Raw genomic sequence first — 22400 nt, 5'->3', positions numbered from 1 at the left:
CATAATTCTTTCACTGCCTTCGTCCTGGCCTCACTGACCTTGAAAAAACAGAAACTGCCTTCAGTAGGTAGATGGTGGGAGAGGCAGTGATTTCTCATTCCACTGAAATGACTCTAGGTAAGATCAAGAAAGACATCTCCCACCTAATCACCAAAGTTTTATTAATAGTACAAAATTTAAAAAATGGGATAGGACCATTAACCAGTCAGTCAATCATTAAAAATGAATTTAGTAATCCTGCTATGTACTGGGCACAGTGCTAGGAGCCAGGATGAGTAAAACAAAAAATAAAACAAAACAATCCCTGTCCTCAAGGATTTAACACTGTATCATCTAAAGAGGTGGAAACATGTAGACTTATGAATGGATATAAGATATACCCAAAGTAAACATGAGATAATTTGAGGTGCAGCCTGGCTCTAGCACATGAGGAATTCAGGAAAGATCTCATGTAGGTGCTTAGATTGAGCCTTAAAGATTGCTAGGATTTTAAGAGATGCAAGTCAGAAGGGAATTGATTCAGGCAGGTGGGACTGATTGACTGATTCAGGCAGCCTGCCTCAAAGGTACAGACACAGAAGGTGGGATGCTATAAGTGAGGATCAGCCTCATCTTCAACTTCTCTTGCAGAGATAGGGAGGACCTTAAACTCTGGGCAAAGGCACACAGTATGTGACCTTAATTCCCATCCCTGATTTTTTAAAATTATAATTCATGCTAACTTCTTAAACACTCTCTTCCTGATCCCAGACTTGCAGAGAATAGCACAAAAAGGAAACTTGAGGAAATCTTACATCAATTTCTGTAGATTACAGGCAGGGTGTCTTAAAGCTTCACACAGCAGCTTCATGCCACAATCACGAAGAAAATTGCCACTCACATCCAGATGTGTCAGGCTTTGGTTCTTGATGCAAGTAGAGAGATCTTGACAACAGCCAGCAGTAAGATGGCACTGAGACAGCCTTCAGGGAAGAGAATCCCAGAAGAGAAATAGTTTATTTAATAATCTTTAGATTGCTAAATTTCCTCATGAAGTAGTTCACTGCCCTGGTCCCTTTGGCCCAGTGTGAAGCAACAGTCAAATGGCTCTCTCCCCATCCAGCCCAGTCCATGAACTGTGGAAGTGGGACATATCACCATAATAGGAGACTGAATGTGGGAGGAATGTGGGAGCACTCCACCAAACCAGAGGAAAAGAACTCAGAATCAGGCTGGGGCAGTTCGTACTACCAAAAAGCTGTAAGGTAAACCATGGATCACCCAGTGTGAGGAGAGATTGAGATGTTTTGATTTTCATCCCCTAAGGAAGCCAAAATCATAGAGGAGGTAGTCAAGAAGGGAGAAATAAGGGAAAATGAGAGAGAAAAAACATGAAAGTGTAGATTTCAGGAGGAAGAAAACTCAGAGACCTTGAATATAAATAGAAAATTCAACAGAAAAGCAGTAACAACAGAAACAAATATTATCTCTGTGTATGGTAAATGAATTTGTGCGTTGACAAATAAGTACTGCAAAATGAGGTGAAATGATCCAATGCTTTTTTTTTCCACTTCTTGAGTATACACTTTCTTTTTTTAAGATTTTTTTATTTTTAGTTTACACCACTCAGTTTTGCATGTTTTGGAGTTCCAGATTTTCTTCCCCTCCCTCCCCTCCTGCCTCCCCCTCAAGACAGCATGGAATCCAATATATCTTCTACACATACCTTCGCATTAAACTTATTTACACAATAGTCAAGTTGCAAAAAAGAATTATGACCAATGGAAGGAATAATGAGGAAAAAGAAACAAAACCAAAAAAAAGAGAAAAAAAGAGAGAGCAAATAGTTTGCCTTAATCTGCATTCAGACTCCATAGTTCTTTCTCGGGATGTAGATAGTTCTTTCCATCATAAGTCCTTTGGAGTTGTCGTTGAACCTTGTATTGCTGAGAAGAGCCAACTCCATCAAAGTTAGTCATCACAGAATCAATATATCTGTGGTTGTGTATAATATTGTCCTGGTTCTGCTCTGCTCACTCAGCATCATATGATGTAGGCCTTTCCAGGTTATTATGAAGTCCGTATCTTCCCCATTTCTCATAGCACAACAGTATTCCGTTACATTCACATAGCACAACTTGTTCAGCCATTCCCCAATTGATGGGCATCCCCTTGATTTCCAATTCTTTGCTACCACAAAAAGAGCTGCTATAAATATTTTTGTACATACGGGGTCCCTTTTCCATTTGTGTGATCTCTTTGAGATACAGCCCTAGACGTGGTATTGCTAGGTCAAAGGGTATGCCCTATACCCTCTGGGCATAGTTCCAAATTGCTCTCCAGGATGGCTGAATTAGTTCACAACTCCACTAACAATGTAATAGTGTTCCAATGTTGCCACAGCTTCTCCAGCATTATCATTTTCCTGTTTTGTCATGTTAGCCAATCTGACAGGAGAGATGTGGTAGCTAAGAGGTGTTTTGATTTGCATTTCTCTAGATCAATAGTGATTTAGAGCATTTTTTTTTCATATGCCTATAGACGTCTTTAATTTCTTCCTCTGAAAACTGCCTGTTTATATCCTTTGACCATTTCTCAATTGGGGAATGACTTGTATCCCTATAAATTTGGCTCAGTTCCTTGTATATTTTAGAGATGAGGCCTTCATCAGAGGTACTTGTTAAAAAGATGTTCTCCCAATTTTCTGTTTCCCTCCTAATCTTTATTGCCCTGGCTTTTTTTTATACAAAAACTTTTCAATTTAATATAATCAAAATTGTCCAATTACATTTCGTAATGCTCTCTATCTCTTGTTGGGTCATGAATTCTTTCCTTTCCCATAAATCTGATAGGTAAACTATTCCTTGCTCTCCCAAAGTGCTTATAGTATCAGCCTTTTTTCCTAAATCATGAACCCATTTTTGACTATATTTTGGTATATGGTGTAAGATATTGGTCTATGCCCAGTTTCTGCCCTACCATTTTCCAATTTTCCCAGGAGATTTTGTGAATTAGTGAATTGTTAGCCCAGAAGCTGGATTCTTTGTGTTTATCAAAGAGTAGATTGCTATAGTCATTGTCTAGTGCAACTTGTGTACCTAAACCTATTCCACTGATCCACTACTCTATTTCTTAGCCACTACCAAGTAGTTTTGATGACTGCTGCCATGTAAAACACTTTAAAATCTGGTATGGCTAGGCCACCTTCTTAGCAATTCTTTTCATTAATTCCCTTGATATTCTGGACCTTTTGTTCTTTCAGATGAGTTTTGTTATTATTTTATCCAGCTCTGCAAAATATTTTTTCATGGTTCAATTTGTAGGGCACTGAATAAGTAAATTAATTTAGGTAAAATTGTCATTTTTATTCTGTTACCTTGGTCTAACCACAAGCAACTGATCTTTATCCATTAATTTAGATCTGACTTTATTTGTGTGAAAAGTGTTTTGTAATTATGTTCATATATGCCCTGGGTTCATCTTGGCAGGTAGGCCCCCCAAATATTTTATAGTGTCTACAGTAACTTTTAATGAAAATTATATTTTTATCTCTTGCTGTTGGGGTTTGTTAGTAATGTAGGAATGCCAAAGATTTATGTGGGTTTATTTTATATCCTGCAACTTTGCTAAAGTTGTTTATTTTTTCAAGTAGTTTTTTACATGATTCTCTAGGATTCTCCAAGTAATTCATCATATCATCTGCAAAAAGTGATATTTTGGTTTCTTCTTTGCCTGTTCTAATTCCTTCTATTTCTTTTTCTTCTCTTATTGCTACAGCTAACATTTCTAGTACCAAAGTGAATAATGGACATCCTTGTTTCACCCCTGATCTTATTGGGAACGCATCTAGCTTATCCTCATTAAACATAATTCTTGCTGATGGTTTTAGGTAGAAGCTATTTATAATGTTAAGGAAGGCTCCATTTATTCCTATGCCTTCTAGTGTTTTGAAAAGGAATGGGTGCTGTATTTTGTCAAAGGCTTTTTTCTGCATCTTTTGAGATGATCATATGGTTTCTGCTAGTTTTGCTGCAGATATAATGAATTATGCTGATAGGTTTCCTAATATTGAACCATCATTGCATTCCTGGAATAAAACCTGCCTAGTCATAGTGTATTATTCTCATGATAAGTTGCATCGATCTTTTTTGACAATATTTTATTTGAAATTTTTGCATCAATATTCGTTAGGGAAATTGGTCTATAATTTTCTTTCTCTGTATTGACTCTTCCTGGTTTGGGTATTAGTTCCATATTTGTGTCATAAAAAATAAGTTGGTAGGACTCCTTCTCCACCTATAGTAATTAATTCTTCTTTAAATGTTTGATAGAATTCACATGCAAAACCATCTGGCCCTGGAGATGTTTTCCTAAGGAGTTCATTGATGGCCTGCTCAATTTCTTTTTCTGAGATGTGGTTATTTAGTTATTTTACTTCCCCTTCTGTTAACCTTGGCAATTTATATTTTTGTAAATATTCATCCCTAAGGTTGTCAAATTTATGGGCATACAATTGGGCAAAATAATCCCTAATTATTGTTTTAATTTCCTCTTTATTGGAGGTGAATTCATCCTTTTCGTTTTTGATACTTTTGATTTGGTTTTCTTCTTACTTCTTTTTAATAAAATTGACCAAAGGTTTATCAATTTTATTGGTTTTTTCATAAAAGCAGTTTTCTTGATTTTAATTTTATTAATCTCTCCTTCAATTTTCAGTATCTTTCCATGTAGGAATGCAAATATAACAGTTCAATTTTAGTAAGTCTCTTATGATTTCTTTCTTGTTTTCATTTCATGCTTCCCTTGATTCTTGTGTTTGAAAGTCAAATTTTCTATTCAGCTCTGGTCTTTTCACTGAGAAAGCTTGAAAGTCCTCTATTTTATTGAAAGTAAATATTTTGCCTTGGCGCATTATACTCAGTTTTGCCAGACAGGTGATTCTTGGTTTTAATCCTAGCTCCTTTGACCTCCAGAATACCATATTCCAAGCCCTTCGATCCCTTAATGTAGAAGCTGCTAGATCTTCTGCTATCTCGATTGTGTTTCCACAGTACTCAAATTGCTTCCTTCAGGCTGCTTGCAATAGGACCTAAGAACTCTGGAATTTGGTGACAATATTCCTAGGAGTTTCTTTTGGGGATCTTTTTCAAGAGGCAATCAGTGGATTCTTTCAATTTCTATTTTACCCTCTGGCTCTAGAATATCAGGAAAGTTTTCCTTGATAATTTCTTGAAAGAAGATGTCTGGGCTCTTTTTTTAGATCATGGCTTTTCAGGTAGTCCAATTATTTTTAAATTATCTTTCCTGGATCTGTTCTCCAGGTCAGTGGTTTTTCCAATGAGATATTTCACATTGTTTTCCATTATTTCGTTCCTTTGGCTCTGTTTTTTTTTTTAATTTATTGATTTCTCATAAAGTCACTAGCTTCCACTTACTCCAATCTAATTTCTCAGGTGGTATTTTCTTCAGTATATTTTTGGGTCTCCTTTAGCAAGTCATTGACTCATTTTTCATGATTTTCTTGTATCACTCTCATTTCTCTTCCCAATTTTTCCTCTACTTCTCTTACTTGCTTTTCCAAATCCTTTTTGAGCTCTTCCATGGCCTGAAACAAATTCATATTTTTCTTGGAGGCTTTTGATGTAGGCTCTTTGACTTTGTTGACTTCTTCTGGCTGCATGTTTTGATCTTTGTCACCAAAAAATGATTCTATAGTCTGAGTCTGAGTCTGAGTCCATTTTTGCTGCCTGGTCATGTTCCCAGCCAACTACGTGACCCTTGAGCTTTATGTCAGGGTATGACTGCTTGTAGAGTAGACAGTATTTTGTCCCAAGCTTTAGGGGCCTTGCACTGCTGTTTTCAGAGCTAGTTCTGCTCCACTGTCACCGAAGCTCTGTCACAGCAGCGCTCCTCCTCCCTCAAGAACCGCCAACGAGGACCAAGACCTAGATCCATACAGGGCAAAGAAAGAGAAGCCTGTGCCTGTATCAGCAAAGTGCTCCTGCACTCCTGCTTTGATCCCCAGCTTCCTTCCTCCCACCATGTGGTCCAGGGATACTGGAAGCAGCAGATGCTGGAGGTCTGGAAGCTTTTCTGCTGCTGCCACTGTTGTGCTAATTCCACTGCCCCCAGTGCTGGGGCTGGACCACACAGGTCTCACCTAGATCCAGAAGTTTTCCCACTGACCTGCTAGGTGGTCTTTGCAGTTTTGGGGTTGTGAATTCTGGTAACTGCTACAGCTCAGTGATTCATGACCCTGACGCCTGCTCCGCCTGACTTCCAGTCTGGTTGGTCCTGGCACAGCCCATTCTGGGCTATGCTCTGCTATCAGCGCCACGTGATTGACCATTCCCAGTGGCCATCCAAGATGTACTAGGCTGAAGACCTGCTTCCCTCTGCTGTTTTGTGGGTTCCACAGCTCTAGAATTTGTTCAGAGCCATTTTTACAGGTGTTTGGAGGGATTTGAGGGAGAGCTTAAGTGAGTCCCTGCTTTCCAGCCACCATCTTGGCTCTGCCCCTCTCAGGTAAATTATCTCGCATAAAAGAGGCATGAGAAAGCATGAAAAAGAAAGGGAAAGATGGAAAAAGTTGGGGGGGGTGGGTGGAGGAGCTCTTGAAACTCACTCTCATCAGAACTGGCTCAAAGAGGCAATAACACACATAAAGAGTTTGGCATAGAAATGTAACTAACCTTACAGGAAAGTATGAGGGGAAAGGGATAAGAAAAATGGAAGTGGGCTGTAAGAAGGGAAGGCAGATGAGGGGAAGAGGCAGTCAGAAGCAAAATACTTTTGAGGATGGACAGGGTGAAAGTAGAGAGAGGACAGGATAAATGGGGAAAATAGGATGGAGGGAAATATACAGTAATCATAACTTTGAAAAATATTTTAAAGCAAGTTTCTCTGATAAAGGCCTCGTATCTGAAGTATATAGAGAACTGAGTCAAATTTACACAAACAAGAAACATTCTCCAAATGAAAAAATGATCAAATGATATGAACAGGTAATTTTCAAAGCTATCTATAGTCACATGAAAACTTGCTCTCAAGCACTATTGATTAGAGATATTCAAATTAAAACAACCACCCCACACCTATCAAATTGACTAATATAACAGAAAAGGAAAAGGATAAATGTTAAAAAGAATGTGGGAAAACTGAGACACTAATGGAGGACATATCTCTTAAGCTGGTGGAGTTGTGAACTGATTCAACCATACAGGAGAGCAATTTGGAACTATCCCCAAAGGCTATAAAGCTAAGCATGCCCTTTGACCCCCATTAAAAATACTGCTACTAGGTTTGCATCCCAATGAGATAAAAAAGTGGGAAATATTTTACAAAAGCAAATATTTATAGCAGATCTTTTTTATGGTGGCAAAGAGTTGGAATGGCTGAACAAGTTGTAGTATACGATTGTGATGGAATATTATCGTACTATAAGAAATGATGAACAGGATGCTCCCCCCCAAAATCTGGAAATACTTACATGAACTGATGCAGTGTGAAATGAGCTAAACCAGGAGTACTTGGTATATACTAACAAAAATATCATATGATAATCATGATTAAAAAGTACTTATGATGAAAAATGGTATCCATTTCCAGAGAAAAATCTAATAGAATCTAAATGCAAATCTATGCATATTTTTTTAAAATTTATTTTTCTTGTTTTTTGTCTGTTTTCTTTTATACAACATGACTAATATGGAAACATATTTTTCATGACTACACATTTATAATATATGTCAAATTGCTTGTAAAAAACTACAAATCCTGAATTGATCGATAAATTCCTTGTGAATTGACTTTATTCTCTTTAGGCATCTCCCCTTCTTCTCTACTCATTGGAAAATCTAAAGTAGTTTTATTTGCTGAAAGACTTACTTCAATTCCTGGAGGTTACAATCTGGATCTCCCAAGGCTTCACAAAGTAGGTTCATTCCAGTATCCTGAAGGTTATTTTCACTCAGATCTATATATTTCATTCTTCCATGGGCCTTGAGAGCAGAGGAAAGAATCTTACAGCAGGCATTAGAAAAGTGGCACCTGGACAACCTGCAGAAGTGATATCCCCTGTGAGAAATAATTCCATCAGCCCACCAGGTCCATTCTATTTAAGAAGGGGGATTGTGCCCATGATTTCTTTAGAAAGACACAGAGCATTAATGTCATTGATCTTGCTCTGGCCACCAGTCAAGTAGTCAAATAGTCTATGAGCATTTATGAAGCATTTACTGTGTTCTGAACACTATGTTAAGTGCTGGAGATACAAAGAATGGGAAAAAACAAAACAAACCACTGTTCCCTGCTCTCAAGGAGCTCACAGACTAATGGGAAAGATAACTTGTAATCATGTAGATACAAAATATATCCAGAGCAGATGGAAGACAAACTTAGAGAGAAAGAACTGGGGGAAGAGGGGAGTGAGGGAAAGGAAGGAGGTTTCAGAGGGATCAGTAAAGATTTCCTTTAGAAGGTGGCATTTAGGCTGAGTCTTAACAGAGCACCTAAGGCAATAGTTAAGAGGTGGAACAGATGAGGGAGAGCGAAAAGCAGTGGAAAGGCACATATTAGGGATATAGAGTGTCATGCACCAGAAATGCTAAGTAGACCAGTGTCTCCATGTTGTAGGATACATGGAGAAGAATACAATATAATAAAAATGAAAATGTAGGAAGGGGCCAGATTGTCAATGGCTTTAATTGCAAAACGGAAGACTTTGTATTTAATTTTTGGAGATACTAAGGAGCCACGGGAGTTTATTATGTAGTGGGATGACATGGTCAGACATTTGCTTCAGGAAAATAAATTCAGTAGATAAGCGCAGAATAGGCTGGAATGGTGAAAGACATGAGGCAGGAACACCAGTTAGAAGAATATTGCAATATAGTAAAGGTAAGAAGAAATGAAGGCCTGTAGTACAGTGGTGGTTCTGTATATGGAGAGAACAGGAAACAGCTCAAGGTTATGTGACAGTAAAAAGGACAAGATTCTACAATAGATTAAATAAATAAGGTGGGTGAGAGTGAGTGAGGAAGTGAGGCATTATCAATGCAAAAGCTTGCTCTCCAAAATCCTACCAACCCTCGCTTCACTTTGAAGCCCCATCATATCCAATGCTTGTATATTTATTCTGAATCAGTATTTTCCTTTTGCTTGTGAAAACAAAACAAAACAAAAAATACTGCAAAATAGAAAACATTCTATTGTCATTTGAAGTATGTGGAAAAGGGAAGGAATACGCAAAGAGGTAGGTAAGTGTGAGGAATGGGTACCCAAAGGCTGGCCGTGACCAACAAAATGGGGAGAGTTGTTATTTGGAGAAAGTATGGCATGTCACTGAACCTAAGAATCCAGGATAACTTAGGAGTCCAGTGAAGTCAGAAGATGTAATGCCTCTAGTAAGTGTTTGACCATGAAGTTTCAGTAAAGAATGAAATATGAAATATGAAGGAGTCCCTTGGATAAGTTCCTAGAACGGTGCCATTGTTCCAGGACAGTGAGTGATGGTCAGAACCAAAGCTGATTAGAATCACTGTTTACAGAGGCTTATTGACCTCTACCCCAGAAATTTCAATCTTCTCTGTCATAACAATCATTTCATATATTGGGGAGGTTGGAGGGAGAAATCTCTCAATCAATGAGGACAATCCTAGGAGGGTCAATACCTACAGAACCTGACAGCAACAGAAGGACATTAACAATTAAAAGAATCCAAAATTACCTTAGCTATTGCTGGGTTTTCCCTTGCTTGAGGTATTCAGGCCAAAGCCATATGATCCCTTGCTAGGGATAATGTAGAGTAAATTCCTGGTGGTGCTGAGGTTCAACCTCAACATAATCTCTGAGGTCCCTTCTAATTCTTAGATGAGTGTGGAGACACTGATCTTCTACCATCCCTCGTTCTACTCTCTCAGCCTGCTCCCAAATGTACAAAGAACTCTCCCCAAAGAGAATATATGTGGACTGACCTCAGATCCTGTATATTACAGTTCTTATTTCTTAAGACTTCACATAGTACTTTCATTCCTTCATCCCCAAGGAAATTCATGCTCAGGTCCAGATATATTAGACTTCTGTTGTTCTTAAGGAGCGATGACAGAAGCTGACAACAAGAGGCAGTGATCTGGCATTTGGACAAACTACAAGAAAGACAAAGTTCAGAGTGGAAATAAAATTCTTTCCCCAGAGTTCAACCCCCCACCCTCACCCCCACCACCAGTTCTTCCAAAGAAGATACCTACCATTATGATTCATGTGACTCAAACATAGCTTAATCAGTCAATCAGCAAGTACTTATTAATGCTTGGTATGTGTGAGGCTTTATGCCAAGGACAAGAGATATAAAAGACAAAAAAAAGTCACTGCTTTCAGGGAGCCCATTCTAATGGTAGAGACAATATGTAAATAATTATGTTCATATGCAATATATAAAGTATATATGAAAGGTAATAAGAGGGGAAAAGCACGAATAGCTCAGGGGACTGGGAAAGGCCTCCTAAAACAGGTTGAATTTGATCTGAATCTTGAAGGATAACTAGGAAGCCTGAATGTGGAGATGAAGAGGGAGAACATTCCAGACTTGGAAGACAGCCAATAAAAGGCAGCATTTGGGAGATAAGAGTGTTGTGAAAGAAAAAATAACAAAGCCAGTTGAGCAGAATCATAGAGCATACAGAGGAAAATAAAGCATAGGAAGACTAGAAAGACAGGAAGTGGTTAACTTATGAACAGCTTTATGACCAGAGATCACAGAATTTTGGCATTGGATTCATCTACCTCAGAGGTCACCTAGTCCTCAAAGCAACAGGAATCTCCTTTACAAAATCCCTGATAAGCAACAATCAGGTATCTACACAATGATATCCAATAACAGGGAACTCATTTTGGGACATGTCAGTTGTCCAAAAAGTATTTTTTTCTTAAGGGTCACTGTCTCTTCCCCTCTGTCTTCTCAGAGGGCCTTGGACCAAGTCCCATATGTATCACTTGCTACCTGTGTAACCTTGAGCAATCACATAATATTCAGGTCTCAGCTTCCTTATCTATAAAATGAGGGAGTTAGACTAGATAACCCTTAATGTCCTTTCCAACTCTAAATCAAATGACTCATTTTCCTTGACATTCATTTTCTCCATTTTTCCCTTTAAAATGTTTCATTTTTGCTTCCCACTTATCTTCTGTACCTCCTCTCCTCCTTTTCTCTCTCTTCTCCTACCCCATTTCTGTCCCTGTCCATCTCCTACCCCTTCCCTACCCCCACATTTATGGTATCCCCTTCAGGGAATTATCTCAAACTCACCTCAATTTCTGTAGTTTAAAGCTAGATTGACTTAGTTCCGAACAAAGGACATTCATAGCTGAATTGGCAAGTTCAGTGCCACTCAGGTCCAGGTCTCTTAGGTTTTGTTTCTTGGCAAGCACTGAAAATAGATGCTGCCAGTCAACCTCAGTAAGTTGGGGAACCATGAATTGAAGTGACTTCGACTGGAACCTACTAGAGAGAGAGACAGAAAGACCAAAAATTCTTCATCCAATTCTTTCAAAAGCATCTATTATGAGTTTTCTTGGCAAAGATACTGGAGTGGTTTGCCATTTCCTGCTCACATTTATTTTTTACAGACAAGGAAACCAAGGCAAACAGGATTAAATAACTTGCCCAGGGTCCCACTGCCAATAAATGTCTTAGGCTAAATTGGAATATAAGAAGATGAATCTTCCTGATTCCAGTCCCAGGGCTCTATCCACTGTGCCATCTAGCTGCCCATGTGAGTTTCTACTCTCCAGGCAACTCCACACCTTTGACCTCTTTAGTCCCTTCAGCCACCTGCTAGGTCCCGAATTCTATCTCCTGCCTGTCCAACATTCAGGCTCTAAGGCAATCCTAATTCTGGGGACAATCAGAGGCCCATGGAGTCAAGTCACACCAAAGGATTCAGGGGACAGAGGTGACTTTCAGACAGCTTGCTCTTTTTCAAACTTTTCTCTAGTAACAATTCCATGTTTTATTTTTACAAAATATTCTTAGACCCTTCACACATTCTTTTCATAAGATAATTTACATAAGTCATGCTCTTATGTTATGATTTGTTCAAATAAAAGGAAGAATTCATTATGATTTTCTAATATAGAGATCTAAAAATGCAATAAAAAGAATATAACACGCTCAGATATTTAATGAGGAAATTCAATATTTTTCATAGTATAACACAAAAATAAAATCATAATAATAACATTAACTATAATATAATAAAATTATATAATATACAATGCAAAGTTATTACTATAATAATGTTATTCATAGGGGGAATAGCTTTGTTTTTTTTAATTCAAAGTGTTTCAAACCATGATGTTACTAATGACATGGCTATTAATAATTCCTTTTCAAGGTCTCATTGAGATGTATATATTTTTATATGTTGGATAACCATAAAATTTAATTTGCAGACAAGCCAAAACTTATTAAATTGTACACACACCCTTTGAGCTACCTAGGCCTATAACCCAAAGGGATCAAAAAAAAGAGGACAAGGACTAATGTGTACAAAATATATTTATTGTAGCTCTCTTTGAGGTTACCTAAAATTGGAAATTAAGGGGCTGTCCTCTCATTGGAGAATGACTAAATATATCATGATCTATGAATGTAATGGAATATGGTTGTGACATAAGAGATGATGGGCAAATGGTGGGCAGCTAGATGGTACAGTGGATAGAGCACTGGGCTTGAAACCAGGAAGACTCATTTTCCTGAGTTCAAATCTTGCCTCAGACACTTACTAGCTATGTATTACTCTGGGTAGGTCATTTAATTCTATTTGCCTCAGTTTCCTCATCTGTAAAATGAGCTGAAGAAGGAAATGGCAGACCATTCTAGTGTCTTTGCCAAGGAAACTTCAAAATGGGTGACAGAAAGTCAGACGAGACTGAAATAATTGAACAAAGATAGATCGAAAGAGAGTATGCTAAAATTAAAAGGGAGGATGAGTACTAGGATTTCTCAAGGATTAAATATTTCAAGATAGAGGAAATTTAACTGATGTCCAATGAAATACAGAACCATGTGGATTCCAAAGAGATGGCAGTACCACAACAGAGTGATCCAGAATGGTTCAAAAAAGAAATTAGAACTTAAGAGACAAAGGTAGAAAGGAACAATTATCACAAATTTTGACCAACGTAATAGAAATATTTAGCAGAATAAAAAACTGAAATTCATAGTGGCAAGTTTCCTTGAAGAAGCAGATTTTAATTCATCCAAGCCTTCTTATTGTATGTGATTCTTGTATGTTTTCTCCATATATCCTTCATAGAAGAGCTTCCCAACTTCTTGTAGTCCTTTCTCTTAATCTTTTTCACATTTGATACATTACTTAAGAAGTCTCCCACCATCCCTCCACTTCACTTCATATTCATTACATAATTGTCAAACTTTCTTTGCCGAGTATTCATTTTCTCCATGATGCTCCATTCACCAATTTTTTCCTATAAAATACGGGTAATAATTCCTAACTGTTATTCTAGAATACTGTGCTCAGTTCTGGGCCCAACAGCTTAATAAGGACATTGATGAGGACATTGAAAGGAGAAAAACCATGATCACGTAAGACAATTGGAATGTTTAACTTGGATAAGAGAAAATTCAGGAGACCTGATAACTATCTTCAAGTATTTCAAGGAATGTCATGTAAAAGAGTGAACAGACTTGCTTCTGAGGGCAGAAACTGGAATAACAGGGAGAAAATGTGAAGAGGCAAATTTAAGCTAAATGTCAGAACAACATTTCCAACAATTCAACCTCCCTAAATCAGAATGTGGTATTTTGAGCAGTTGTGTGTTTCGCCTCCTTAGAAGTCTTCTAACAGAAATAGTATGATCACTTACTTAATGTGTTATAGGACAGTTCTTTTAGGGTATAATTTGAAGTAGATGGCCACTGAAATGCTTTCCAACTCATTTTTTTAGTAAAATTATGTTATCTGCCATTTCTGCCTTAAATAATTGTTTTGGAGATCAAATATAAAGTATTTCAAAAACTTTGAAGCTAAATGCAAATGTAAGGTGTGATGATAATAGCCATAGTAGTAATAGGAAGTTCTCATTTCTGTGGCACTCTAAGGTTTGCAGAACAGGAAACTGATGCTAATAAAAAGTCAGGTAATTTGCGCACAGTCTTAGTGTTAGAATATGATATCTAACCTTATGATACTCCAACAATAATACTAGCTAAGAATGAGCTAACATTTATACAGCAAATCTCTTTATATATAACATCTTTATATATAACATCTCACTTGTTCCTGCATGATAACACCAAGAATACAGGAATTAAAGGTAAACCCATTTAGAAAATACAAATTAAAATGGTATAGAATTGAGTTTACCAATATCATCGTCAGAATTCATTTTTAATTTTGCCAAGGGCTTCTAACTTACCTATCTTATGAAGGAAGATACTCAGAGTAATGGCTTCACATTACTTCACATCCCTCACCCAACAATTGACTTCCTGAAACCCATCTAGACTACTTGGGTCATAGAATTCTAGAGCTAGAAAAACCTCAGAGGCCATCTAGTTCAATATCTTCATTTTAGAGATGAGGAAACTAGGGTCTAGAATGGTCAAGTGAATTGCCCAAGTTTAGATAGTTGGTGACATCTGGGATTAGAAGCCACATTTTTCCACTCCTAGTTTAATATTCTTTCTACTACTAGGTGGCACAATGGATAGAGTTCTCAACCTGGAGTGAGGAAGACCTGAGTTCAATTCCAAGTTCATATATTTACTGGTTGCATGACCCTGGACAAGCACCTGCCTCCCAAAGTTATTGTGAGGATCAAAAGAGATAATATTTATAAAGTGCTTAGCACAGTTCCTGACACATACTAGTCACTTAATAAATGCTTATTTCCTTCATTTCTTCTTATACCATACAGATCCTGGGATGAAACAGGATTCTAAGAACAAAGGGCTTATAATAAGGTAGAAAAAGGAAACCAGATGAGCAGTCATTTCAATTGGCATTAGCGAGTCTCCAGAAGACAATTATACCCAAGATATTTGTGAGCTTTTTTGGACATGGGAGCTTACTCTCAGGGACTTGTCTCTTTCTAGAAAAATATTTGAAGACCAGGGGGCATCACCAAAGTACAGCTGGATAATCTAATATAGTCAGAAGCCTGTAGTTCACTAGACCTTCTGCCCAGAGTCAAAGAAAGGGCAGGATGGAATATACCAAGGATGTATATTTTTCTATGACTTAGGGTTGAATGTTAGCACCATCTCCCCAATGTGGGACTGATGCTCAAATCTTCCTGGGTCCAAATGAAAAACAGAAGCCCAAGGGACTGGGTGAGGCATAGAAGAATCATGGGGATACTTACGCTATGTTGAGGTGAATTCTCTCCAAATTATGACAGAATTTGATGCAGAAGACAGAAACCAAGTAATGTAATTTGGAATAAATGTTCAAACTGATTTCTGGGAAGTGAGCTATTGCAGATGTCACAAAGTCCTCATTTTGAGTTTCATATAAATGAGAAAATATTTCCAGCAGATGATTCCTCAAATAAGAATCTTTATGTTGCTGTTCAATCCCTGCTTGTATCCATTGCAATAAATCCAACTTTATTTCTTGTGATATTTTACAGCTGAATATCTCTTCTAGCCTCTTTCTGTTGTCTGCATTCAGGAAACCAAACAAAAAATACACTGTTAAAGACACAAAGCTAGTGGCAGAGTCTCTGCACTTTGCTAGAAGGTCTTTGATCCCAGGGATGAGAGGGGTTGAGCTGTCACTAATTTCCTTCTCTTCCCCAAGGGCATAGAACATGGCAGCAAAAAATTCTTGGAAACTCAAGTGAATGAAGCTGTAGCAATTTTCAGAGTCACTATCTCTCTGAAAAATGTGCATATCCAGGAAAGCAGAGACATCAGATGCCTCTAAACCATGCCTCCTCAGGTCATCGCCATCAAACAAAATTTTCCCCTCCCAAATTCCCTCAGCAGCCATGCGGCAGAGGCCCCTGTGGTGCTGAACTGAAAAGCTCCTGTTACCAGGGGTGACTAAACTAGAAAGATAACACATGTATAAGGTTGTGGTGGTTTTGGAGGCTTGTTTAAGATCTTTTTTTCTCCTCATTTGCTGTTTCAGACAAGTACAGATTATCCAACACATCAGTGGGACAAAGCACATAGTGAACAAAGTTTCATTGTTAGCTATCAAACTAAAGGCTTGCTGGGCTTGATCTTCATCTCCAAAAAAGTTGCAGAAATACTTCCATCTGTCCTCTTCAGAGAACCCTAGGATCTCTACATGACGTGGGTTTTCAAATAAAAAATCACATTTCCCCAGGGCAGTGAGTCTTGTAGTGATCAAGAGAGAAGACTCAGGCAGCATGGTTTTCCTCAATAAACTGCTCAGGAGGATGGGCACTGGCTGCTGTTGATTCCAATCTTTACACAGATCAAAGCTGTGCTCATCACATGGAAATTTCAGTTCATCCAAGCCATCAATGACAAACAGGAGTTTTTCTGGCTGGGAAAGGACTTTTGTCATGGGATCCTCCAGAGAAGGCCAATTATTACTAATTAAATCAGCAAACCTTGTTTTTTTCTCCCTCAGATGGTTCATTTCTCTGCAATTGACATAGAAAACATAGTGGAACTTGTGCTGGTAGAGATTTCCCTCTGCCCAGTCCAACATCACCTTTCTGGCCAGTGTTGTTTTTCCAATCCCAGCAGCCCCCTGAAGTACAACAATCTGTGGACAGGCTCCTCTCTTCTCATCAGAATCAAATAAAGCTGCCACTTCTATAAGCTGGCCTTGATTTTCCATGATCTCAGCATGTTCCCTTCCACTGGCCAGGAGCTCATGTTCTTTTTGCTCTCTGTAACGATATTCTTGTAGAAGCAATAGCTGTGTGAATCGGTGGTGTAAGTTTTCATATTCCCCAGGACAAGAGTTCCTATCCCTCATGACCTGGAATTTCTCTATAATTTGGTTTCTGTATGTTCTTCTGTTACCTATGTCAGTGAGATGAAAGATAAAAAAATACAGAGAGATGTTGAGAACAAACTTTAGAGAGTGAATTCTCTACAACCAGGTCATGAGATCATGGTGAGTTCTTTAGGAAGTTCCCAGATCAACTTTTTCTGTGGTAAGTCCCTCAGAGAGTCAATTAGAGAGAAGAAACAGAATGTAAGAATATTGAGTTTTAATAAATCTTAGGAGTCATATTATCCAATATCCACCTAAAGTCACAATTCTCATGTATACAACATCCCTGACAAACTCTCATCTAGGATCTATGTGATACCTCCATTGATGGGGATGTTGCTATCAAATGAGGAAGTCTATTCCATTTTAGATAACTCTAATTGTTACAAAGTTTGACCCCCCTTTTAAACCTGAAAACTGTTCTCAATCAGCCCTCCACTGGTTGTACCAAAACGTGAACTTTTCTTCCAACTTTGTGAGGATTGAGGAGGTGGAACTCAAATTCACACCCCCTCCCGTGTTCCCAGGGAAAACACACAGCACTGGCACTCCTCCCTATTGCTGGATACATGCCCTCCAGGCGTATAGGCAAAGGCCCAGAATAAGTCCCAGAATAAATGTTAACAGTTAGTTTTTATCTTCTTTAGAAAAGTTTCCTCAAGATGTTCTGTCCTGCTAATAAGCATATGGTTAATTTAAGAGGAAATGCTACTCTCTTAAAGTTATGGCCTGAGTGCTAGAAATTAATTCACACAGAATATTCCCACTAGACCTCACTTATAGTGGTTACACAACCGACTCCAATTTAGGCATTGACTAGCTCTGAGCGAATAGTTACAGCTTAGTGATTATTCCTTCCTACTACAATATTTACTACATTACCCAGCTGGTTATGATAGGGAGCTGGACCAAATGACCTCTGAGGTCCTTTCCAGTCTGGGATACCATGATACTATCATCTTAAGACTGCCCCAATTTACTCCCCACAGTAACAAGTGCTAAGTAAAATAAGCATTTCATCTAAAAGTCAAAAAACATTAAATACCTACTATGTTCCAGGCACTGTGCTAAGCACTGGAGATACAAAGGCAAAAGACAGTCCTTGGTCTCAAGGAGCTCACAGTATCTAATGAGGGAGACAGCATGCCAACAACTTTGTACAAACAAGATCTATACAGGATAAATTGGAGACAGTTAACAAAGCGAAGATGCTAGCATTAAGGGGGATGAGGAAAAGCTTCTTGGAGAAGATAAGATTTTTTCTGAGACTTGAAAGAAGCCAGGGAAGCTCAGAGTCAGAGATGAGGAGGGAGAACATTTTAGGCACAAGGGACAGCCAGTGAAAGTGCTCAAATTCTGGAGGTAGTGCATCTTGTTTGAGGAATAGCAAGGAGGCCACTGCCACTGAATTGAAGAGTACGTGGGGGTCAGGATGGGAGTAGAGTATAACACGACTGGAAAGGTAAGGGGCATGTTATAAAGGACTTTGAAATTCAATCTGAGGATTGTATATTTGATCCTATACGTAATAGGGAACTGCTAGAGTTTATTGACCAAGGGGTGATAGGGTCAGACCTGTGCTTTATGAGACAGGAATTCTAAACCTGAGTTCTCTGAAATAAAAAAAAGTCACTTTATTTCAGGATAATTGGTTTCCTTTGTAATTCTACGTATTCTATTTTAGTCCTTTATGACCACTGTTCTAAAAGGGGGTCCATAGGATTCTCTTGTCTTTCTTTTACCCCCAGTACTTAGCACAGTACCTGGCACATGCTTGATGCTTAATAAATGATTATTGACTGGATGACCACCCTGATAAAGAATCCAGGACACAAAAAATGACCATAATACCATACAGAGAAATCAAGAAGGGTAGCATAGGGTAGTAGAAAGTGTTCTGGATTGGAATTCATAACACGTCTTTTAAAATTCTAGATCTGAAACTTATTTGTTATGTGACTTTCAGTAATTCACTCAAACTCTCTGAGCACCAATTTCCTCATCTGTGAAATATGACTGCTAACAATATTTGTACCCTCCACCTGTCCATAGGATTTAGGCCTAGAAAGGACTTGAGATAACATCTAAGTATCCTTTTCATTTTGCAAAGGGGAAAACTGAGGCCCAGGGAAGTTAAAGATTTGCTTAAAGTAGCAAGTAGCAAATCTGTGACCCAAATTCATGTCCTTTAACCCCCACCCCACCCCCAATTCAATGTTCCTTGGACTACCCCATGCCACTCAAAGCACAGTAAAGATAAGTCTTTGTTAACCTTAAAGGATTATAGAAATATAACCTCCATTTTTATGAACCATTATTATATTTAGATAACAAAATTAAAAATAACATCTGCAATGTTAATCTATAGGTATAGCATGAAAATCATACCCAAGTGACCCTTCAAGGACTTTTCATCTTGTTAATCTCCTTGGTGCCCACTACCTTCATCAAGCATATTTCTTTAAAAAAAAAAGCCTTGTTATTCTCATTCACTTCCTTATATCAAGCACTCAACCTGATCCTGACCACTGGTGTTGCTTCATCCACTCCATCCACTAGGCTTCCACTTCTCTTTTCACTGAGTTTCCCCTCCCCCATTCCAACTAAACCACCACTAAAACTTTCCTTTTCTAAAAAAATGCTAGAATCTCATTCACAAACCAGAATACATTGGGCTAAGCTGATGAAATTAAATTGTTCTACCCAGGCAAGTGAGATACATGAATTTGAAAGGAGAATTTTCACTGTATAGTCAGTTTAGTAATCTGCCAGGAAAGGTAACAGAAGGCAGAACAGAAACTGTGCTTCTCAGAAACCCTCAAGTCTAGGAGGTCATTGGAAAAGGTGCTTGCTTTGATATTTGATTCTAACTCTGACCAATGTGTCAATTTTTATGACTCTTGGGAATCAGCCTCCTAGACAAGGATAGAGGGAAGGAAATGGAATGTCGATAAGAAGAATAAGAGAGGCAGAGTAGGACTCCTCCTAAAACTGAAATGGGGGAATCAACATCCAGCTCATGTGATCAACATGATGCAAACTTGACATTTTCTCGGATACCCTTGGCCAGGGGTGGGGAGCCTGTAGCCTCGAGGCCACATGTGGCCCTCAAGATCCTCAAGTGCAGCCCTTTGACTGAATCCAAGCTTCACAGAACAAATCCCCTTAATAAAATGATTTTTTTCTGTAAAACTTGGACTTAGTCAAAAGGCAATACACAATGACCTAGAAGGTCACATTTGGCGTGGAGGTCAGAGGTTCCCCACTCCTGTCTCATACTTTTTTAAACAGAAATTATATGCCAAGATAAAGCCATTTCAACTGTTTACATGGTCTAGGACACCCAGAAACCAAAGTAAAGTTTAAAAAAACAGGAACTGACACTCACTGACCCTGAGTTCACACAACACACACCGTTGCACTAGCAGATCCAACATAGACTTGCATCAAAATCTAGCCTTGCACCCTGTTTCCCTGTCCCTCTTGTAAGGGCAAGCAAAGTTTGACTTTTTACTTTTTCTTTTTCTTTTTCTTTTGAGTGCTTCTCAGCACCAAGTAGATCAAGTGCCTTTGAATGAGTCTTGCCTTTGCTTGCAGGAAGGCCTACACCCTTTTGCTAAGGAGGTCAGGAGAGGTGTGAAACTCTGCATAGGTGTGAAGCTCTCTGACCCTGAAGAAGTGTATATCTAATCTGAGGTTAGCATTTTGTTTGGGACTCACTCACTGGAAGAGTGTCTGTGATTTGACCAGTTGAGACTCTGGGTTGAAGAGCTCCCCCTCCCCCATTCCCCCACCTCTGGCTTTGAAAAACCCATATGTTGGTGCTTCTCTCTCAGGTAACTATGTAATGTCTTGGACAGACAGCTAGAAGCCTGTCTGCTGTTTTGTGTTATTTGCTCTGTTTATGTAATTTCTGCTTGTAATTTCTGTTTGTTTTCTCTGAAGTTCAGGGTGCTAACTTTTCCCCCTGAAATAAGTGAATGCATGTTTAATTAAAGCGAGATTGTAACCCCCTTAAAGTTCTTTCCTTAGAAAAGCAAATCAAAGAACCTGTTCTAGTAGCCCTCCCCTGTGCTCCTGTTACTGGTCTTACACAGCCACAGTAGTGGCAAGTAGTATTGTTATTACATCTCTTTCCAGTGCTATGGAGACCCTGGCTCTAGGCTTCAGAAGTTTGCTCATCCCTCAATAACCATCTTAGCTATAACCTTTTAGGAACAAAAGTCTGCCAGAGACAGAAACCTGAAAGTAGCAGTTTTGCAAAGTCTTGCCATATGAGCCAGGCTCAGTAAGTGTGGACTGCAAGAATTTTGACTGCCCTTTTATGGTTGTGAGGAGGGTAATGAAGAGAACACAGATCTCCTCATGTTCCACACTGTTAATGTTGTACTATAATCTTATAACAATAACAATCATAACAGCAACAATGGTTAATGATAATATAATGCTTTAAGGTTCATAAAGAGCTTTAAATATATTACTCACTTTATGGTTCCTTGAAAGCAGATATGCTATATTTTTAATATTATGATGAAATGATATTATATGTTTATATCATATAATATTCTTTCAATTCCTAGAGCCTAGCAACTAGTATCACACCCTGAACAAAGGACTACCTAATATTTTAAAAATTAAGTTGGATGCTCTTTATCCAGATTAGTCTATTTAACATTTCCCTGATATGACTCATGTGACTCCTACCTTCTACCCCTGGGCTAATGCCTTAAAGCTAATCATTAAGGTATATTTCAAGTTCTTGCTGCTGGGAATTTTGTCTGCTTTTTAAAAATTCTTCCCGCCTCACTGACTTTCAGCTTCTCTTTCCTGACCTTCATTGCCTATATTTGCTATTTCCTGAATGCTGTCACTTACTGATCCATACTTGTAGCTAGTAAAGCTGCCCACATATATTTCTTCAATTCCTCCCCCATACCTTCATTCCATTGATCCACATGGTCCATGCCTGACCACATTTTCTTTAGTCTGGCAACATGTCCCCAAAATCTTGACTTTCTTCTCTCTGATTCTCTGTTCTTCCCTGTTAGGGTCCTGCTGTTCCTACTAAGTTTACCTGAAAACATGAAGAGAAAGAGATTATTCCAAAGGGATCATGGAAATTATTCTCATAAGAGCACTGGATGCCAGGAAATATCTCCCATACTGGTTTCAGAGAAGTTGTCTCCCCATCCATTTTTAGCATCTGCCTTAGACTTACATTATGTCATTAACTCATAGATATTAACACAAAAATATTCTCTTTCCCTTCTAAACACAGTCACTGTGATAGGGATACTTTGTCTCTTTGGAAAGGTATAAGAAACTTGCTCTTTTTTCTCAAGAATGGGCATGGTTATTTCCAAATCAGACCAGAAGACCAAATGTCAGATGGGATATGAATTCATATGCATAAAATTG

General features: G+C 38.4%; 1 protein-coding gene across 1 annotated transcript in view; it reads right to left on the bottom strand.

The window, feature by feature from the left end:
* Positions 1-22400, bottom strand: part of LOC118839440 (NACHT, LRR and PYD domains-containing protein 3-like) — a 31258-nt gene that overhangs the window by 7485 nt on the left and 1373 nt on the right. The window contains exons 2-7 of the mRNA XM_036746909.1: positions 21919-22056; positions 15367-17008; positions 11285-11479; positions 9954-10124; positions 7867-8037; positions 795-962 (exon numbers count right to left, since the gene is read on the bottom strand). Of these exons, the coding sequence (XP_036602804.1) occupies positions 795-962; positions 7867-8037; positions 9954-10124; positions 11285-11479; positions 15367-17008; positions 21919-22056 (2485 nt within the window). The remainder of the gene's footprint in view (positions 1-794; positions 963-7866; positions 8038-9953; positions 10125-11284; positions 11480-15366; positions 17009-21918; positions 22057-22400) is intronic.

The sequence above is a fragment of the Trichosurus vulpecula genome, chromosome 2 (genome assembly GCF_011100635.1).
Source record: "Trichosurus vulpecula isolate mTriVul1 chromosome 2, mTriVul1.pri, whole genome shotgun sequence".
NCBI lineage: Eukaryota > Metazoa > Chordata > Mammalia > Diprotodontia > Phalangeridae > Trichosurus > Trichosurus vulpecula.
The sequence above is the reverse complement of the archived record's forward strand: the minus strand, read 5'-3'. Positions and strand labels throughout refer to the sequence as shown.